General features: G+C 45.2%; 1 protein-coding gene across 1 annotated transcript in view; it reads left to right on the top strand.

Moving 5' to 3' along the window:
• Positions 1–20,182, top strand: part of Il17rd (interleukin 17 receptor D) — a 66,305-nt gene that overhangs the window by 40,430 nt on the left and 5,693 nt on the right. Inside the window, exons 2-10 of the mRNA XM_038349587.1 lie at positions 5,687–5,744; positions 8,718–8,843; positions 12,654–12,772; positions 13,318–13,438; positions 17,825–17,869; positions 17,959–18,110; positions 18,630–18,695; positions 19,123–19,177; positions 19,637–19,747. Of these exons, the coding sequence (XP_038205515.1) occupies positions 5,687–5,744; positions 8,718–8,843; positions 12,654–12,772; positions 13,318–13,438; positions 17,825–17,869; positions 17,959–18,110; positions 18,630–18,695; positions 19,123–19,177; positions 19,637–19,747 (853 nt within the window). The remainder of the gene's footprint in view (positions 1–5,686; positions 5,745–8,717; positions 8,844–12,653; positions 12,773–13,317; positions 13,439–17,824; positions 17,870–17,958; positions 18,111–18,629; positions 18,696–19,122; positions 19,178–19,636; positions 19,748–20,182) is intronic.

Raw genomic sequence — 20,182 nt, 5'->3', positions numbered from 1 at the left:
ATCTCTTCAAAATTAGAGTTGGGAAGGGTTTTGCTTCTGTCTTTTTAGGAGAATAAAGGTATCCAGCTAAGGAATAGGAAGACTACTGAACAAATTATACATTGAAGGAAAAAGGGCAAGTCATCCAGAAAAAAAGTTTCAAGCAAAAGAGTGAGTTAGCCTATTAGTATATCATATTTCCAGCAGAATAAAATTTGTTTGTTCTGCTATTCTCCACAGACATATAATGCAAATGGTCACTTTGTAGTCCCAGTCCAGTTAAAGATTAAAGCTGGCTTTGGAGTTGGAACATGGCTCTCTCCTTCTTTAAATCCAAGCATGCTTGTTAAAGTGAAATCCAAAATCTCTGTCTCATGTCAGAAGAGCCACCTGATATGGGACAGAAGACATACAAATATATAAGGATTATTTTGTTGCTACTAATCTCATAATCCTTTAGTTTTATATTGATTTTTTTAAACAGGTTTTCTTAGGGTATAAGATTTATAAGATTAAAATATACATATACACACACGTATATTTTAAACTTTTTGCCATGATATTAAATGATCATATAGAGTACTAATTCTAGAAAAAGGTTTCAGCTACCTTACTGTACATGATTTCAGGTTTGAGTACTATCAGTTTTCTGCAGTGAACCATGAGCACATCTAATAACAACCTTTGAAGTCTCCGAAAAAAGGATGAGACCCCACAATGATTCCTCCAGGACCATGACAACACCACTAAGCTGGAAAACACCACCTAAAGATTGGTTTTGTAGTACAAACTACTCAGAACAATGTTGAGGTGGCTACTTAGATGATCCAGTCTAACAGGACTTTAAACAAGCCCTACACTTTCCCCCTTGCACAGAGACTGGATAACAAATAATACCTCTCCCAGGATTTAACAATTAACCCAAATTTTTCTTTTCAGGATCCCCTAAAGATTCTGTTGCTCCCTAGAGAGCAGGAAATAAAATTTAAGAACACTATGCCCACATTCCCAAGAGGTGGGATGTGTGGTTTTTGGTTGTTCAGTGGTTTATGGATACTGGTCATTGTTTAGGGGGGTTAGTTACCAGTTGTTATTGATAATAGCCAGGAGGAAAGTTGAACAAAGGAGATTAGACTCCGAGTTCTTGTTTTGAAAAGAGAAAAGGGGGCCGCGCGGTGGTGGTGCACGCCTTTAATCCCAGCACTTGGGAGGCAGAGGCAGGCGGATCTCTGAGTTCGAGGCCAGCCTGGTCTACAAGAGCTAGTTCCAGGACAGGCTCTAGAAACTACAGGGAAACCCTGTCTCGAAAAACCAAAAAAAAAAAAAGAGAGAAAAGGGGGATATGGATATAATATGATAAAAGGGTAGAATCTATTTTGAAAAGAAAAAAGGGAGGATATAGATATGATAAGAAAAAAAGGTAGATTATTGAATCTACTAGTTTTAAATGTTTTATAGTGGTTTGGACTTTCGTATATTGTATACAAATTTTGTATATTGATACAAATTTGAGATTAATTAAAAAAAAACATTATATATACGTTCCTAATTTTATTCAAGGTATTGTACCTATATAGCCCATTTAACAATGTAATGCAAATTTCTAGTTCCTGAAAATTATTTTTTACCAATTGTTTAGAATACTAACGAAATGCAGGTTAGTAGTTAATCACCTATTACAATCAATCTTGTAGTCACTTTAGGTATGTTTTCAATGTGAAACATATATTTTAGATATACAGGTCACATTCAAACACTTCAGAGATCTACAGGATATGGCATTTAAGATGTTTTAATAAAATTGGTTCTTTCTCCTTTTTTTTTAATGACAATGAGACTGATCTTGGCAGTACCAGTCCACTTCAGAGAAGATAACAGGCTTTGAAGAAACTCCACATGGAGTTTACTGTCTTTGTGGCAAAAGCATGTCATTGGGCAAGAAAATGCCCTTGCCTCACCTGCTGACAGTATGTTGTCCTTATTAGACAGGCAGGACACAACAGAGAGTGACTGCCACACATTGTCAAGACAAAGCGGGACAGCCCTTCAGAATATCCTGCTGCATAGGAAAGTATCCTGTCTCATGTTGTAGGCCTATAGGCCAAAGATGGATGTCCCAGCATTGCTGAGAAACTTCAGGTGACTGTCCAGGGAGCCGACTGTTTCAGTTGTTCCTCAGGTTTTTTGGAAGTCACTTGCTTGCAGTTCCTACTTTTTCAGTTAATATTAGTTCCTTCTTTGGTTTCAAAGGGAGTTGAAGACTTGGTAGTTATAGTTTTCCTTGTTTTCCTGATGCAGAATTCAAGTTATAATAGAAAGTAAATTAAGTAACCTCACCAAGATATGATAGATAATGGAGTATTTTCTCTGAATTTGTCCAATGCAAATAGACTAGACATTGTTGATGTATTTATTGCCTGTATATATTGTATATAGTTATTGTACTTACTATATATAGCTTTTCTTATTTTAGTTATAGCCTTTCTTTTTTTCATTTTTAGACAAAAAAGGGAAGCATAATATTTTATTTGTTTTTTAATAAATCTTGCCTAAAGAACAGAACACAGAACAGCCTCACTAGTCAGCCATAGAAGCTGGGTGGTGCTGCACACTTTTAACCCCAGCACTAGAGAGACATATACGGTGTCATGGACAGGAACTTGCTCTCTTTCAGTCTGAAGATTTCAAAGCTCTCTAGTGGCTTTTTTTTTTTTTTTTTTTTTTTTTTTTTTTTTTGGTTTTTCGAGATAGGGTTTCTCTGCAGCTTTAGAGCCTGTCCTGGAACTAGCTCTTGTAGACCAGGCTGGTCTTGAACTCACAGAGATCCGCCTGCTTCTGCCTCCCAAGTGCTGGGATTAAAGGCGTGCACCACCACCGCCCTGCGTCTCTAGTGGCTTTTCTGATCTTCAGATTGAACCTCAGTATCTGCCTCTGGGTTTTTATTAATCGTGCTAGGGGAATTTGCTGGCTAACTAGGCAGTTAAGGGCCACTCCAAGAATGGTGTAAACTGATCGGGAAGCCAGTGAAGGACTGGGCGCAGGGGAGTAGATGATGACAGACATGTTTGCAGCTCACCTTTATGGGTTTGACTTGTTGCTAGATACTGCCCTGGGGCCTTAGGACAAGTTGGAATCATCAGTGGGTAATTAGGTGGGCACCTCATGCAAGTCTCAGTGTCCTGATCCAGCTCACCTAGGCCTCCTTGGACAGCTCCTCACATATTAGAAATCTTGTTCCGATGTATGTAGTTTCTTGTGTTCACAGAACAGCACAGACAGCTTATTGTTTTGGGTTCCTTTTTATCAGGCATTAGCCATTGCAACCACCAATAGATGTTTGTTACAAACATACCTCAATAGAAATTCAGGGGGAAAAGAGAGGGGAGGAGTTAAAGAGGAAAAGCCACACAGGTGTCACTAGGCATGCACATAGGTTACTAGTTAGAGCCCCTCAGCACCTGCTCTTAAACGGGATGTTTTCCTTGTTGAAAAGTACTTCTGTGTGAATCTGTGGTCTTCTTCAAACCCCCTCTGAGAAGGAAGTTGTTATGCACATTCCTTACAACAAACGAAAGGGGGCTGGAGAGCTGGTTCAGTGTGTAAGAGCACTGGCTGCTCTTCCAAAGGTCCTGTTTCAATTCCCAGCAACCACATGGTGGCTCACAACCATCTGTAATGAGATCTGGTGCCCTCTTCTGGCCTGCAGGCACACATGCAGGCAGAACACTGCATACATAAAACAACTAAACCAAACCAAAGCATTCAGATAGTTGAGGAGACTCAACCCCAGTGGAGGGAGTGGTGTCCCGTGGTTGTCAGGTAAAACCACTGATCTTGGCCCTACACTGGTTTTCTTCTTCTGATGCCACTGTTGTTTTCCTCAGCATTATGATTAGTTACTAGCCTCTCCGCTTGTGCGCCTTCCGTACTGTTGTACACTTCGACCCTACCCCTTACTCATCCCTATTCAGGTGCTGTCTTGCAGAAGCACCCTGCGTTTCTCTGCCGCCCGCGCTTTTACTTCAGCCACACAGGCTTTGTCATCTAAAAGGGGAGGGCTTGGTGGGCCAAGGATTTGCAGTTTGTGTCCAGTTACTCTTCTCTGAAAGCATGAGCACCAGGCACCTTCATGAAGTGGGTTCATGACTATTGTACCTTCTGTGGCACCTAAAATCATGCCTGGCTCATCGTGGACTGCGAGCTTGTGCCCTTGGGCTGTGGAGTCGTGTGGTTGGCAGTTTTGAACATTCCTAAAGGCTTGTGGGAATCAGCTTTGTCCTCTTCCTGGTTGTAGCTTGGGTCTGTGCCTTCTGGAAGTCAGGCTGCTTCTGTCTATAGCAGACCATGTGCTAAGGGGTGATAAATGCTTTTAATATTTCCCGTTTCCTGTCCTGTGACGAGTTCTGCAGTCTCACAATATGCAAAGAAGGGTTGGAAAGGGAAGCTGAAGAAAGAAGGGAGCCAGGAAGAGGAGCCTCAGGGACTGCTGGGTGCACCTAGTTGACTTAGGTTTTGTGTTATTGCTTGCTTATCCCTCACTTTGGTGTCTGTGTGCCCGCCTACCTCGTTCCGCACAGCTGTGATCTTCTGCACATATCTGAGCTCAGGGATACGGTTTCAATGGCCATGCCTGGCTTCAGGAGAAGCAGCGTGAACATGCCTGGAGCATATGGAAGTGATGGCGTTGTGGCCTGAACTCCTGGGCCCCATCAGGAGTGTTCACATTGGGTCTCAGCGTGACACTTGCCCGTTAAACACCAGGCTGCTAGCACATGGTTTTCCCCAACATCCTCCTTGTTGAGTGGAAACTTTAGCCGTGTGGTTAAAATAGTTTCCCATCGCTTAGCACTTCAGAATCAACTTATTTTGGAGAATTCCCCAATTAATACCAAATGGCACATTTGCAGATTATTAAAGAAATATTTAAACAGAGTCAGTAGACCTGGCCGGCTGACCTAGAGCAGCCCTTTCGTAGGAAGAGCAGCTTTGGGCTTAGGAAGAAGCAGGGTCAAAGGGAGGATCTGGAGCTCCCTCTATGGCTGCTGTCTTTAGAGTGGCAAGTCTGGTGGAGTTGTTACCCTACTACTAAGGCTGCAGATGGCTAATGGCCACATCACCACGAGTTAAGAGTTTGAAGTTTTAAAGTTTGCTTCTTTTATGACCAACCCTGTGTATTCCCAACATAGATATGGAGACAGTGAAGAATTGTCTCATTAAAAGTAATGGCTATTCCCATATTCATTTCCAGTCTTGGAATGAGAACTGGTTTCCGTAGACTTGAAGAATTGCCTATCTGTTTTGCCTTACTAGAGCTGTCTGCTAGCCGAGTTTTATAACCAATCAGGGTCCAATTGGAAGGGCTCCATCTGGCAGCCCTGGTCTCTATCCTAATTTTACTGCTAATGAATTACCTAACCCCTAAGCATGGACCAGTCTGTTTCTGTTGTCTTAGGGGAAAGAGTGCCCAAGATCCCTAGTGGGTAGGAATCCCTTGGACTGGAGGGTGTTTGGAGTGGGGGTGGGTGGGCCGTGGAGCAGTGCAAGGAGGAGCCGACCTGTAGGACTGGCATGACCCTGGTGGCATGACCCTGGGCCTCTGCTGACTTGTAGGACTGGCATGACCCTGGGCCTCTGCAGTGCTTTGCTCATTTAGATGCTGGGAACGTAAGTCGGCTGCACTCTGTATCATGTTCTCGTTTTCCCACAGGGAGTGGGGCTGGCCAGCAGAAGCAGCGGGCTGTACAACATCACCTTCAGATACGACAGTAAGTAACTGGCCTGACCGCAGAGACGTCAGGCAATTTTGTTCAGAAATCCAGAGTTCACACACTTGTGTTTCATCAAGGATACCGCAGATCCTGGCTGGGATTAGTTTTCTGAACCTGTTTGGGTTTGTCAGCAGTTAAAGCAGCTCAGTTTCTATTTAGCCCCTGAAGTATTTGGGAACTTGAACAACAAACAGGTCAAGTGTCTTCCATGCTTTTCAGAAAGTTCTGCTGTGAAGACTTGCCCTTAGGACACAACCTTGTCTTTAAGAACAAATGCAGATGTCAGTAGGTCCCCACCAGGGAATGGAGTGAATTTACCCAAGTGTAGGCCTGGAGGCAAGGATGGAACCTGGCAAACTGGGCAGCCTCTCTGGTCTGAAGGGGCCACTGGTTTCTTAATTCCCACTCATTGTGGTCTTGTAGAATTCCCACTGGGTGTAGCCAGATGTGGTTCCTAAGACTAGCCAGAAGTTCTAAGAAGTTTACGACTTTGTACAAAGATATATTAGTTGTCACACCCAGGTCTATTCTGTAGTTCCCTTCTGTACTCAGTGAGCATGCATTATTTTGAGGATATATCTTTTTCCTTTTTTTCCATTTTCATGTGTGTTGTCGGAGTCAGTGCTAGCCCCGACCATAAATTATTTCTCTACCAGACCCCAGCATAAACTATCTCTCTGGACCATCGTGGAGGAGACGGGAATAAAGACACGACTCACATGGTTTCATTGGGAAGGAGATTCTCAGAGATCCCTCATGATATCCTGAGTTCACATTCTGAAAAATTTCTTTTTGTTTATTCTCTAAACAGTCTTTATACCAAAACTTAACTTAGGGGAAATACATTACCATTCTATCTCCTAGGTAACCAGGTGAATAGTGTTTTGTCACGTCAGGATCTACCTATCTGCTCTGTATGCTAGCTGTCACGTAGGCTTGAATTAACATCTCTATCAGGCATCCTCCAAATTATGCACATGTGGTTGATTGTGTGCATGGAGACTGGAAGCTGATGTCAGAATCATCATAGATTACCCTTCCACCATATTCACTGAAGCCGGATCTCAGTCAAACCCAGAGCTTGCTGCTGTGGTCAGTCTCTATAGCCTGCTTGATCTGGGGATCCCCTGTCTCTGCTCCCCAAGGCTGGAATTGCAGTGGAGCCACCATGCTTACGTGGTCTGAATTTCCAGTCCAAGTACTTGTAGAGCCAGCAGTTTAGCCACTAAGCTTCCCCTCTAGGCCAAGGGTCATGTTTTAGGCCAAGTAGAATTTAGAACTATGAACGTCCTTCTCAGTAATATTGACATACAAGTCAAACTTCTTTAAGACTTGAAGTGTAAGAAGGGAATCGTACCTAATGTGGTTAGGCAAGAAAGCCGCACGTAGGCATTGCAGAAACTAGAGTCTGAAAAGTTGGGTGTATAGCTAGCACACAATTGTATTTCAGTAAGAAGGAGGAAGAAGATGATTAAGCTGAAAGGCTCGGGAGTCACCTTTTGGAATCTCCCGCAGCGGTGAGAGCACGGATGACTTTTGCATTGTTCGTTATCCCTTCGTGTTTTCAAATGCCTCCAGCAAACGTGTTTCGTTATAAACATGGACATGAGCACAGCTTGCAAGGGGGAGAAATGCAGCGACTGACTGAGCTCCTTCTTAGAAGCGTCCCGGAGGCTTTTACCCAGGAAATGCCCTGGGTCCTCTGGGTGCAGGTAGACGATGTGAAGGATCTTTGCAGCAGTACAGGAGAGGGATCCAAGTGGAGTCATAAGAAAGAAATGGAGATGAGGCAATGTGAACACCATGAGTTGATGTCTCCTGGGAAGCCAGTAAACAGGTCTCCCAGCAATGGTGTCTGCCATAGTGTGTGGTGGGTCTCTTAAGTTCCGGCAGGATTCGGCCTCCAAGCTGATGGCAGGTCTTGGAGGTGTGTTAAGCAATACCAGGTGATACAGCTGCTCAATCAGTGATGGCTACATTGACACTGTTAGACAAAAATCAAAGTTTTTTTTTTTTTTTTTCCTTTTTGAGCTATTAATTTGGGGGTTTGGAGTTTTAATGGCGGTTGTCTTTGAGAATGTTAGCTGTCATCCCTGTCACCCAAATATCTTGTATTACAGACACCCGTCATTTAACAGTTTGCTTGTGAAATTACTCCCTGCGGATTCACCCCCACGTGTTAGTTCCTTTTCCCTAGAGACTTGCCCTCTTGGCCTCTAAAAACAAACACACTCCGCAGGTGGCCACTCCTTCATGCTGGAAGCTGTGGCACTGATGCGAGTTCTTCTTTTTTTTTTTTTTTTTTTTTTTGTTTTTTGAGACAGGGTTTCTCTGCGGCTTTGGAGCCTGTCCTGGAACTAGCTCTTGTAGACCAGGCTGGTCTCGAACTCACAGAGATCCGCCTGCCTCTGCCTCCCGAGTGCTGGGATTAAAGGCGTGCGCCACCACCGCCCGGCTTGCTGATGCGAGTTCTTAGGGATTTCAGCAAACTGTCTCGGGAGTAGGAGAGGATAAGGAAAGAAACAAAGCTAATGAGAGACACAAGTCTACCCTGTGTCCAGCAGTCCTAGCCATGTCCAGGAGTTCAATTCGGGAGAGTAGATGTGTTTCTGTTGCTGCAGGTACACCCCTCCGTAATGTATTTCCCAAGCCATAATCAACTTTACTGTCTTATTTGAGCTTTTGAGGACATTTCTTTTTCTTTTTCTTTTTCTTTTTTCTTTTTCTCCCCCAGGACAGGGTTTCTCTGTGTACCTTTGGAACCTGTCCTGGAACTCACTCATAGACCAGGCTAGCTTCAAACTCTACCTCCCGAGTGTTGGGATTAAAGGCGTGTGCCACCACTGCCCAGCTCGAGGACGTTACTAAGAGTGGTTTTGGGACCTGTAGACATACTCTCCATAGTCTGGTAAGACGAAATTGAAAATAAAGGTTAAAAGCTTAAACTGTGCTCATTTCCCACCTCTCTAGACTGTACTACCTACTTGAATCCAGTTGGGAAGCACCTGATTGCCGATGCCCAGAACATCACAATCAGCCAGTATGCTTGCCGGGACCAAGTGGCAATCACGGTTCTTTGGTCCCCAGGGGCCCTTGGTAAGTGGTAGCACTCATTTCCTCTGTGGGGAATGGATGGTGTAGGGTGAGTGGCCATGTGCGGTGGCTTCCAAGTAAGCAGCTGTTGATGACAGTGAAGCTGAGAGTGGAGTGGGCACGGCACCCTGTGCTTTGTTGTCTTCTCCTGCTCGCGTGCGTGCGTGCGTGCGTGCACACACACACACACACACACACACACCTTGAAGCAGTGCCCCAAGGCCTGTGTTTTGTTTCCTTGCTTTAGAGAATTGTGAGTTTGAAAAGATAATGTATTGGCAATATATTTTTTCTACTTTTAGACAGGGTTTTACTCCTTAGCCCAGGTTGAGTGCTTTAGCCATAGTCAGAAGGGAGGTGGTGGAAGTGGCCGTGGCCTGTCCAAGGGCGTATTGGCCTTGGCTTCCACCATACGTGGTTTCTGTGGTCACAATGACGCGTGGGTCCACGTTAGGCACATTTTGTTTTTGTTTTTAATATTTTTTGTGATTTATTTAACTTTATTTAATGTGCAATGGTGTGAAGGTGTCAGATCACCCAGGAATGGGATTTATGAGCTGCCATGTGGGTGCTGGGAGTTGAACCCGGGTCCCCTGGAAGAACAGTCAGTGCTCATAACTGTCAAGCCGTCTCTCCAGCCCGTTTTTTTTTACACCCCCCCCCCCCAACCAGGAGAATTCTTTTTTTCTTAAGAAAGCATAAAATCAGTGAGTTTTGAAGTTGGAAACCAAGTTGAAATTTTTTTAAAGACCTTTAATGCCAGTAGAACTCAGGGTGAAGTAAAGAAATAGCAAACAAGCAAGCCCACCTTCTCTGGCCAATTTGTTTGACTGAGTGTGTCTTTTTGAATGAACTGATACCCATGAGAGGGTCAAGCCAGGATAACTTAAGATTCTTTTTTTTTTTTTTTTTTTTTTTTTTAGATTTATTTATTATGTATACAGTATTCTGCCTGCATATATGTGTGCAGGCCAGTAGAGGGTGCCAGATCTCAGCCATGGTTGTGAGTCACCATGTGGTTGCTGGGAATTGAACTCAGGACCCCTGGAAGAACAGTCAGTGCTCTTAACCTCTGAGCCATCTCTCTAGCACCCAAACCTAATATTCTTTAACTTTATAGAATGAATTAGATTGGCAAAATTTCTTTTTGTTTGACTTTTGTTTTTTGAGATAAGATCTCACGTATCCCTGGTTGACCTCAAACCCACCGTGTCGTTCAGGATGGCCTCCAAATCCTGATCTTCTTGGCTCCACTTCAAGAGTGCTGGCAGTAGACGTGTGGCCCAACACACTCAGCAGCTCCTCTTGTCTTTTGAGACAGGATCTTGCTATGTAGCCAACGCTAGCCCTTCTGCTCACTGCTCACCATGCTTCCTGCCGTAGCCTCCCAAAGGCTGGGTCCTGTGTGGGCTGCCATACTTGGCTGGGATGGGGTTGGCCTTTCACAGAAGACGTTTAGACTGGAGGCCCAGCTTCCCTGCGTGCCAAGTGGGGGTGGCGGTGACCAGAGAAAGCTGTCTGAGAGCAGCTGCTGTTGTCATCAGAACCTGCGTCCCAACCCTACACTGTCCCTCTGACTTGGCAGTGGTCTTGGACCTTTTTTCAGCGTTTGTCCAGGGAGAAGTAAAATAAAGCCAGATTCCCCCCCCCTTTTTAAAAATCTTTTTTATTTTATGTATATTGGTGTTTTGCCTGCATGTATATGTATTGGGAGGGAGTCAGATTCCCTAGAACTGGGGTTACAGATAGTTGTGAGCTGCCATGTGGGTGTTGGGGATTGAACCTGGGTCCCCTGGAAGAGCAGTCAGTGCTCCTAATTGCTGAGCCATCTCTCCAGCCCCAAGCCTAGATTTCTTAATCTGAACAAGAATAAATCTCCGAATTACAGTGAGGTAGTGAGTGTGAGGGAGAAAGAAGATGGAGGTGTTGGGCCATCTTGTCTGTCTACACGACTACCTCTGCGTCTAAACCCTGTGTTTTTCAAAGGCAATATTAGATTAACATTTAAAGATTAAAAATATTCTCTGGATAAAAGAAGTGGTCATTCCATTTCAGGTTTAAATGACTGAGTCTTGAGCTGGCTAACTGCAGCCTCCCTCTTTAGAGAGCGAGAGGCTAGTGGTGGAAGAGGGTGATGATTTAAGGTGGGGTGAGGTTCCTCAGAAGTCAGGAAAGCCTGTGGCTTAAGGGCAGTGACCGAGAGCTCAGCGCTTCCTGGCCTATCCTTTGCTTAGCATGTGACCCCAGGGCTTGTCAGTTTCTCTAAACTTTTCCTCCGCTGCAGATGGCAGTAATGGTACCCGCCTCCGTGTTTGTCTCTAATAGCCAGTGTGGGAGTGTGTTTCTCCAGTGTCACGTGAGGTTTCACAGTTTCGACAGCTCTGGGTAGATGTGTATTGGGAATTAAGTTCGCTGCCTCAGTTTCCCCTCAGCCCATATTTGCCATTACGATTTTCAATCATCTATAATTTTCAGTCCGACCTTTGAAAAACAAAACCCAGGTCTATCCATCTATGTTTACCCGAGCTCATCAGTTTTTAAGTCACTGGGGGAGGCTTGCCTTTAATTTTACAAGCCACCTACCTTTTGTTAAACAGTCTTTCTGGAAGCAGCACATGAATCAAATCATAGTTTTTAATAGTAGTAAAGATTTGTTCAAACATTGTTTCTTTTCCGATCTCAAAAGGCAAGCTCCCGCGAGAGCTAAATACTTGGTGCTACGGAGATGTGTTGTGTCCTCGAGTTTGCATCCCTGTGGATCCACTCTCTCCCCACAGGAAGCTTTCTGATTGAAAATGCCATGCACTGTAGCACTACCAGCTTCTACAATATGAGGCTTTAATTGTGGCCTCTCTGCCCAAGCCACCATGAAATATGTGCTCTTCATAGAATAATTACAGAATTGGAGAACCTGCTCAAAAGAGAAAAAGATTTCTGTGACCTTTGCCATCAATAATTTCCCCACCTGGTTAATTGCATCCTGTGTAATTACTTTTGGCCCGGGAGGGGAGGGGTTGAAAATGTCTCCTTGTCTGGTGTTCAGAAAGAATGTGAAATCGATATCTTGACAATCAAGGTCAGCTTTGGGGATCTCCAGCTGCACTTGGTCCACTCCAGTCTCCATGGGATACAGAGCCCCATTGCTGGCTCCTGTGGCCGTCAGAGCTTAATCCTTTTGAAAGCATCTAGTCAGATGTGCAGTGGGAGGAAGCTCAGGTGGTGAGGCTGGGCCGGCGCCTTTCAGTGGCTCTGTGGGCGGCTTGAGGCCTCTGAGGGCTCTGTGCAGAGCACACACTGGGCAGCCCTTGGCTATCTGCATTTCAGGCATGATTAGGGGAAGACTGCATTCCCCTAAAATAATCTCCAGCCTATGAACCCTCTTGGGTGCAGACATACACTTTGTTGGGAATTTTGTAAGTTCCCAGTGAAACTTGAGATTAAAAGCAAAGTTTGGCGGTATTCACTGGGAATTATTGTTAGCTCAGTGTGCCTGAAATTACTCATTCCATTGTAGTCTTTGTGATCGGTTTAGACTTGAGCCTAAATATTGAATCCAGGTGTCACAAAAGCAATAGATATTTTGTTCCAATGGCCGAGTGCTCTAGAGAATGTATTGGGTACAGTGATAGCGATCACTCTGCCTGTCCCAGAGGAATGAGCCGAGGTTGTGCATGTCTCTGTTGTGTGAACTCACTGGCAGAGGAGACATCCTTTAGCTTTGGTGTGTAGCTGGAGAGGATGCGACCCTGGAGGAGGGAAAGTGTGTTCAGAAGTGATTAGGTCTGCATCTCATAAAAGCCTCTGCTTTCTTAGGCATTGAATTCCTGAAAGGATTTCGAGTAATCCTGGAGGAGCTGAAGTCAGAGGGAAGACAGTGCCAGCAGCTGATCCTAAAGGACCCGAAGCAGCTCAATAGCAGCTTCAAGAGAATGGTGAGTCACTCTCGGGGAGTGGGCTCCAGAAGACACCATTGTTCTGGAGGTCTGAATGGTCCAGAAAGTCTGAAATTGTATTGAATTGAAATGGTATTGAAAGTCTGAAATTGGAGAGTCGGGGGCGGCTATGGGGACCACAGCCCTGTCAAGATGGGAGAGAACAGGAGGCAGCAGCTTAGCCTGCCACACACCCAGGAAAAGCGCTTCAGCAGGGCTCAACTGTGGTAAACACTCCTCTCTGGTTACGCTGAAGCAGCCACTGTCTCAGGTGTCTGTGAGCACATCCTTCGCTCCCTCCAGTTGTGAGGCTCAGTACTAAGGTGCCATGGCTTTCTTGTCTATAGACAGCATTGTCTGTTTTTAGCGTCAGTGATCCCAATGCAAGCTCAGTCCATCAAGTAGACCTGACCGCTTTACTGGGATCTGCCAGGCTCTGGAATTGTGTCTAAGTGGCAGACAGTGTGGAGGGCTGGCCTTTCGTGCGTGGGCGGGGGTGGGCTGGACAGTTCCTCTTCGCTATATGTATCTTTGTTCCCTTTTAGGGAATGGAATCCCAGCCTTTCCTGAACATGAAATTTGAAACAGATTACTTTGTCAAGATTGTCCCTTTCCCCTCCATTAAAAATGAAAGCAATTACCACCCTTTCTTCTTCAGAACCCGGGGTGAGTATGCTCTTTCCTGCCTGTCTCCCAAAGGAGTCATTTCTGCTTCCGCTGGTCTCTCCGCAGACGTGTTTACACGCACACCAGATACTGATAGGAAGTAAGCAGGATGAGAAGCAAATTCACATTAAAAAAAATTAGGACGTGGTCTCTCTACAGTCCAGACTGCTCTGGAATTTAACAGGTAGCCCAGGTTAGACTAAAACTCATGTCAATCCTCCTGCCTCAGCCTCATGCATGTTAGGATTGCAGGCGTGAGCCACTATACCAGCTCAGAAATGTGTTTTCAAAAACAAAGGCTAAGGCTGGAGAGTTGGCTCAGCCCTTAAGAGCACAGGCTGCTCTTCCAGAGGACCTGGGTTTGATTCCCAGCAACCCCGTGGCAGCTCACAACCATCTGAAATTCTAGTTCCAGGGGATCCAGTGCCTTCTTCTGACCTCTGTGGACTCCAGAGCACAAAGTGCACAGACATACATGCAGGCAAAAACATCTGTACACAGAAAATAATAAAAAGAAAATGAGTAAATAAGGTTAGCATGCTGCGGCTGTAGCCCAGTGGTGGAGTGCCTGCCTGGCATGTGCCGGGTTAGCAGTTGTTTCCTAGATGTGGGGGCACATGCCTGTACTCTCAGCATTCAGGAGGGAGAAGCAGGAAGATGCAAATCCGAGGACAGTTTGACCTATGTAGACAGGGCTGCATAGCAAGATCCTCTCCTAATACAAAGAAAACACCAACAAAAACCTTTAGTCCAGACCCAACCAGAGACACCTCTCTTTGCTTTGTTTTAGATCAGGTATGATGGTTTGTTTACATATTGTTTTTCATTTGTTTACTTATTGAGATAAGGTCTTATCTATAACCTAATTATATCAAGTTTATGACGATCCTACTGCCCCTGCCTCCCAAGTGGGGTTACAAGCATGTGCTGCCATGCCGGGTGACCATTGCTATTTTAAAACATTATTATTGTTATTATTATTATTATTATTATTATTACTACTACTATAATAATAATACATTTTTTGAGATGGGTTTTTCTGTATAGCCCTGACTGTCCTGGATCTCACTATGTAGATCCTGAATTCACAGGGATACACCTCCCTCTGCCTCCCAAGTACTAGGATCAAAGGTGTGCGCTGCCATGCCTGGCTAAATTATTTTTATTTTGTGTACATGTGTATGGGGTGAGGCAGGTGCCATGGTGTAGGTGTAGGTATATATAGACACCATGGTGTGTGTGTAGGTGTATATAGATACCATGGTGTGTATGTGTGTGTATGTGTGTGTATAGGTATATAGACACCACAGTGTGTGTGTAGGCGTATATAGACACCATGGTGTGTGTGTGGGTGTATATAGACACCATGGTGTGTGTGTGTGTGTGTGTGTGTGTGTGTAGGTGTATATAGACACCACGGTATGTGTGTGTAGGTGTGTATAGACACCATGGTGTGTGTGTGTGTGTATAGACACCACGGTGTGTGTGTAGGTGTGTATACACACCATGGTGTGTGTGTAGGTGTGTATAGACACCACGGTATGTGTGTAGGTGTGTATAGACACCACGGGGTGTGTGTAGGTGTGTATAGACACCATGGGGTGTGTATAGGTGTGTATAGATACCATGGGGTGTGTGTAGGTGTGTATAGACACCACGGGGTGTGTGTAGGTGTGTATAGACACCATGGGGTGTGTATAGGTGTGTATAGATACCATGGGGTGTGTGTAGGTGTGTATAGACACCACGGGGTGTGTGTAGGTGTGTATAGACACCACGGGGTGTGTGTAGGTGTGTATAGACACCACGGTGTGTGTAGGTGTGTATAGACACCATGGGGGTGTGTGTGGAGGTCAGAGGATAACTTGAGGGAGTTGGTCTTTTCCTTTTGCCATCTGGGTCCTAGGGATCAAACTCGGGTCCTCAGACTTGGTGCAGATGCCTTTACTTGCCAGGCCTTTTCACCAGCCCACCACTTGTCTTTTGACAACACTGTGACCACCATTAATCATCATGTATGAAAGCAGTGTGATATTTGTTGTCTTTTGACAACACTGTGATTACCATTAATCATCATGTATGAAAGCAGTGTGATATTTGTTGGCGGGTATGATTTTTGTTACTTGCCTAGCTTGTGCAAGGCTCTGATCTCTAGCACTCTTTAAAAAAAGGGCAGAGGGGTGATTTAAAAGCAAACAAACAAAACACAGCCTGGGAATAAAAAGTATGAGCTTATTTTCCAAGGGAAGGGCCAAAAGATACAATGGTATAGTATCATGAGGATGGTTAGGATGGGATTAAAAGGCTTTATCTCAGGCTGACAAGGTGACACAGGGACCCACGCGCCAGCAAGCCTGATCACTTGAGTTCAGTTTACAGGATCCACATGAGAAAAGAGAGAACCAGCTCCCCAAAGTTGTCCCCTGATGTTCTGACCTCCGCGTGTGGGCTGTGGCATGCATGTGCTCCACATACAAAATTAAACAAATGTAATTTGAAAAATCTACCCCCAAGACCACTTTTTTCTAGAAAACTTCATGAAATTAACATTAAAGTTTATTCAGTCTCATTTGAAATGCTTTCTAAATAAATATTAGTGCAGTCCACCTCTGTAATAATCTTTTGAAGAAAACGCCCTCCCCCGCATACATTTAACACACATGGAAGTCAAGGGGCTTTGCTGGGAGTGGAGCTTTGAGCACTAGAAGCCCAGTTCCAAAGCCCACACTGCCAGCTACCAACCTGCTGGCAGTCCAGGTGTTCTCCTTTCTCATTTATTCAGGATGAGGCTTCTCTCATCTCCCTGAATGGCTGCTTTTAAATTTGGTGGTTAGTCACCATGAGACCTTCAGTGGCTTCCTTCTGCCCCCGGTCATGCTTCTCATCTGGGGTTTAGGTCTTGGATGTCCAGTTGCCTGTCCAGGTTGGCACCCCCTTGCCTGGCTTCTTTGTTTTCCTCATTGGTGAGATGTTTGGTTTCAGCCCTGACCTGTATCCATGTTTTCTTTTTGCCAAATCTTTTGTTTGTTTTTTTGTTTTCCGATACAGGTTTTCCCTATGGTTGAGATGTTTTACTTTTGGCTTTGGGGGACCCGCCACCCAGCTCCCAAATAAATCACACACAGAGACTTATTCTTACTTATGAATGCCCAGCCCTAGCTTGGCTTGTTTCTGGCTAACTTTTCTTAACTTATCCCAACTACCTTTTGCCTCTGGACTTTGATCTTTCTCTATTTCTATATACCTTTCTTTCCTTCTTACTCCGTGACTGGCTGGGTTACTGGCTCCTGACAGTCTCCTCCTCTCAGATTTCTCCATCTATTATACCCTCTGCCTGCCAGCCCCGTCTGTCCTTGCTCCTGCCTCACTATTGGCCGTTCATCTCTTTATTAGACCATCAGGTGTTTTAGACAGGCACAGCAACCCAGCTTCACAGAGTTAAACAAAAGTCACACGCCTGAAAATAATATTCCCCAAAACTCTGTGTAGTTTTGACTGTCCTGGAACTCACTCTGTAGACTACACTGGCCTGGAACTTACAGAGATCCACCTGCCTCTACCTCCCACCCTGTGAAGTTATTTTGTTTTCTGTTGTTTTGTTTTTATTTTATGTGCATTGGTGTTTTGCCTGCATGTGTGTCTATGTGAGAGTGTTGGATTCCTTATAATTGGAGTCACAGACAGCTGTGAGCTGCCATGTGATTGCTGGGAGTTGAACCTGGGTCCTTTGGAAGAGCAGTCAGTGCTCTTAACTACTGAGCCATCCCTCTAGTCCCTTTGTCAAATTCTTAATGAGGTTGTTTTCTATGCTGGCAAGTTATTTTGTATGTCTTATTTTCCTCATTAAAATGGTATTTATTGGGTCAAGACCATGGGCATGTTTCTTCTGTTATTGCTTTCATCAGATCGAAGACTCAAAAAATGTGTTTTTGAAAAATCGTGCCTGAAAATCAGAGTATAGGCGTAGGTTGAAATAACATCTGTGTGGTTACCGGAGCCCCTCAGGAGCCCTCTTGTGTGTAGGCATCTCCACAGTGGCTCATACCAAGTGACAGAAGGTGCTAGTTACGCTGCCTTTGGAACCTTGAAGCCGCGCAATGTTGGACAAGCTTTAAAAACCACGGTGGCTTTACGCAGCTTCACTTGGGTGGCATGAAATGCTCTGCATTAATATTTGTATGTTTTATCATTTAAAATCTTGTTAAGATACAACATGATTGTAATGCTAATCATTGTTGAACTGATGTGATTTGTACCTTCTCCAACACACTAGGCCCAGTATATATTTGTTCAGTAGTTATAATTTGTTTTAGAGGGAAAAACATCTAATTGGCCTAAAACTAAAAATCTCTCTCTCTCTCTCTCTCTCTCTCTCAAACATAATAGCCTGTGACCTGTTGCTACAACCTGACAACATGGCTTGTAAGCCCTGTAAGTACAGCTATCTGTTAAGTCTCCAAGTGTTGCCCCATTATGGTGTTGGGACATTAGGGTGCTTATTGGGTCCTTCCTCCCCACAGTCTGGAAGCCTCGAAGTATGAATATCACCCAGCACGGCTCAGACGTGCAGGTGTCCTTTGACCATGCGCCACATAACTTCGGCTTCCGCGGTTTCTACCTTCACTATAAGCTCAAGCACGAAGGCCCCTTCCGGCGGAGGACGTGCAAGCAGGTGAGCAGCTGTATGGAACACGCGGGTTTCAAAGTGATATTCGGTGGCTGGGGTAGGTGTCAAGCTCCCAGGGTCAGCGGGTATTGGAGATTGTTTGCCACTGGGGCTGTCTCTAGCCGACTTACCACTGCCCTTGGTCAGCCCTACTTTGACTGTTTTGGGGTGTTACAGAAGCAAGGGGTTGAAAGCATAGATCTTTCTAATTTATATTATATTTTAAGCATCAACCAGGTGCATGTACAATCCCAGAGCGTTCTGCTCTTCAGATCCTGACTGCTTCCTTCTGTTCCTCCTATTCATCCTTTGTAGATGGAAAACCTGGCGCTCAGGGAGGTTACCTGATTACTGACTGTCTTACCTCTAGGAAGTGGGAAACAAGTCACTAGCAGATCAAGGCCCCTTGGTTTGTTTGTTTTTGCTTGTGTAAACCAGTGGCAAATCTCCTTCAGCTTTGGGAAGAAGAGGCCTGAGGCCTTTTCTAAGATGGGAGCATTTGAACTGCTGTTTGCTTCTTTGTAGGACCAGAACTCAGAGACAAGCAGCTGCCTCCTCCAGAATGTTTCTCCAGGGGGTTATGTCATTGAGGTATGTACAGCCATGGAATGCCCTGTTGTTACTTCCACAGGAAGCATTTCCCATAAAATTTTGAGTCTTTTGCTTGTTCATTTGTTTTAAGACTGAGTCCCGTGTAGCTCAGGCTAGTCCCAAACTCCCTATGGAGCTGAGGATGACTCTGAATAAACTAACTTGTCCTGCCTCTTCCTCCTGGGAGCCCAGACACTCACACTATCTGTACTCCTGGCCTTTATGCAGGCGCTGGGGACCAGGTCTTGCACAAGTACCTTTACCCACGGAGCTGCCTCCTCAGCTCCATCTTTTTAAAACTGCCGCCACTATTCTCCCTTTGTGCTCCCACTGCCTGGTGATGGAAAAATCAGTGACGTCACCAGTTGATGCAGTTTGTAGACGCGCTGTCACCTGAACAGCGGTAACAGCACTTTCTGTCCCGCAGCTGGTGGACGACAACAACACGACCAGGAAGGTGGCGCATTACGCCGTCAGGCCAGGTAAATGCTTCGTCCTCCGTCTGCTGTCTCGTGCTGGAGAGCAGGCTTCCAGTGCGCTCTGTGCTCTTCGGGTTTACAGAGTCTCTCTCAAATCAGTCTCTCAAGTGATTATTCATCAAGTGAGTTTCCTTCCACATTCAGGAAGATCAAAGCGTAGCATCTGAGACTAGTCAATTGTCCTTGGAAGAAAAAAAGGTAGGAAAGGGGGCTTTCCTTAGGCAAAGTTTTCACACCCAGGTACTTACTGGCTCATTATTCAGAACTATTGAATTCTTTCCTACAACCTTTAAAAAAGCACCGTTGGATCCTCTGATAACCACAGCAGAACTGGAGTGGGGTAGTTGGGGACCCTGGAACCTGTTGATCAGCTTATGCTTAAAAACAAAAAAGGGACCCCCCCCCCGCCCCCGCAACCTATTTTGCTGCTAAGTTTAAAAGCTTCCTCTTTGACTCTCCCAGTGCACTCTCCCTGGGCGGGACCCATCCGAGCTGTGGCCATCACCGTGCCTCTGGTCGTCATCTCCGCGTTCGCGACGCTCTTCACTGTGATGTGCAGAAAGAAACAGCAAGGTATCCATCTCCTCCCCAAGGCGGTTGCCAACTAAGATGGAGCATGGGAAGCCCTGGTTCCTCCGGGAGGGGCTTGAGGCACCTCATTCTTTCTTGCCAGTTCCTTCAGTAGAAGTTCCCAGAATCCAGATATTTGGCTTGTAATCTCTAGGACCTGGCAATGGACAGACATATCCTCCGGTTCTCAGACTCGGGAGGTGTGAGGTGTGAGAGCAGAGCCGTGTTGATAAGTTAGGATTTCAGCTGGAAAGCTGTACCGTGGTTAGGGTGGGGTTTCCCAGCTGTAAGCTTACATAAAAGTCACGATGATGCTCACTTTAGACTTGTGTCCTTCGAGTTTAAGCATGGTGGCAGAAGCTTGGTATCCCAGCACTTGGGAGGCTAAGGAGGAATTGGAGGCTGGCCTGGGTGATATAGTGAGACCTTTTGTCAAAA

The sequence above is a fragment of the Arvicola amphibius genome, chromosome 12 (assembly GCF_903992535.2).
Source record: "Arvicola amphibius chromosome 12, mArvAmp1.2, whole genome shotgun sequence".
NCBI lineage: Eukaryota > Metazoa > Chordata > Mammalia > Rodentia > Cricetidae > Arvicola > Arvicola amphibius.
The sequence above is the reverse complement of the archived record's forward strand: the minus strand, read 5'-3'. Positions and strand labels throughout refer to the sequence as shown.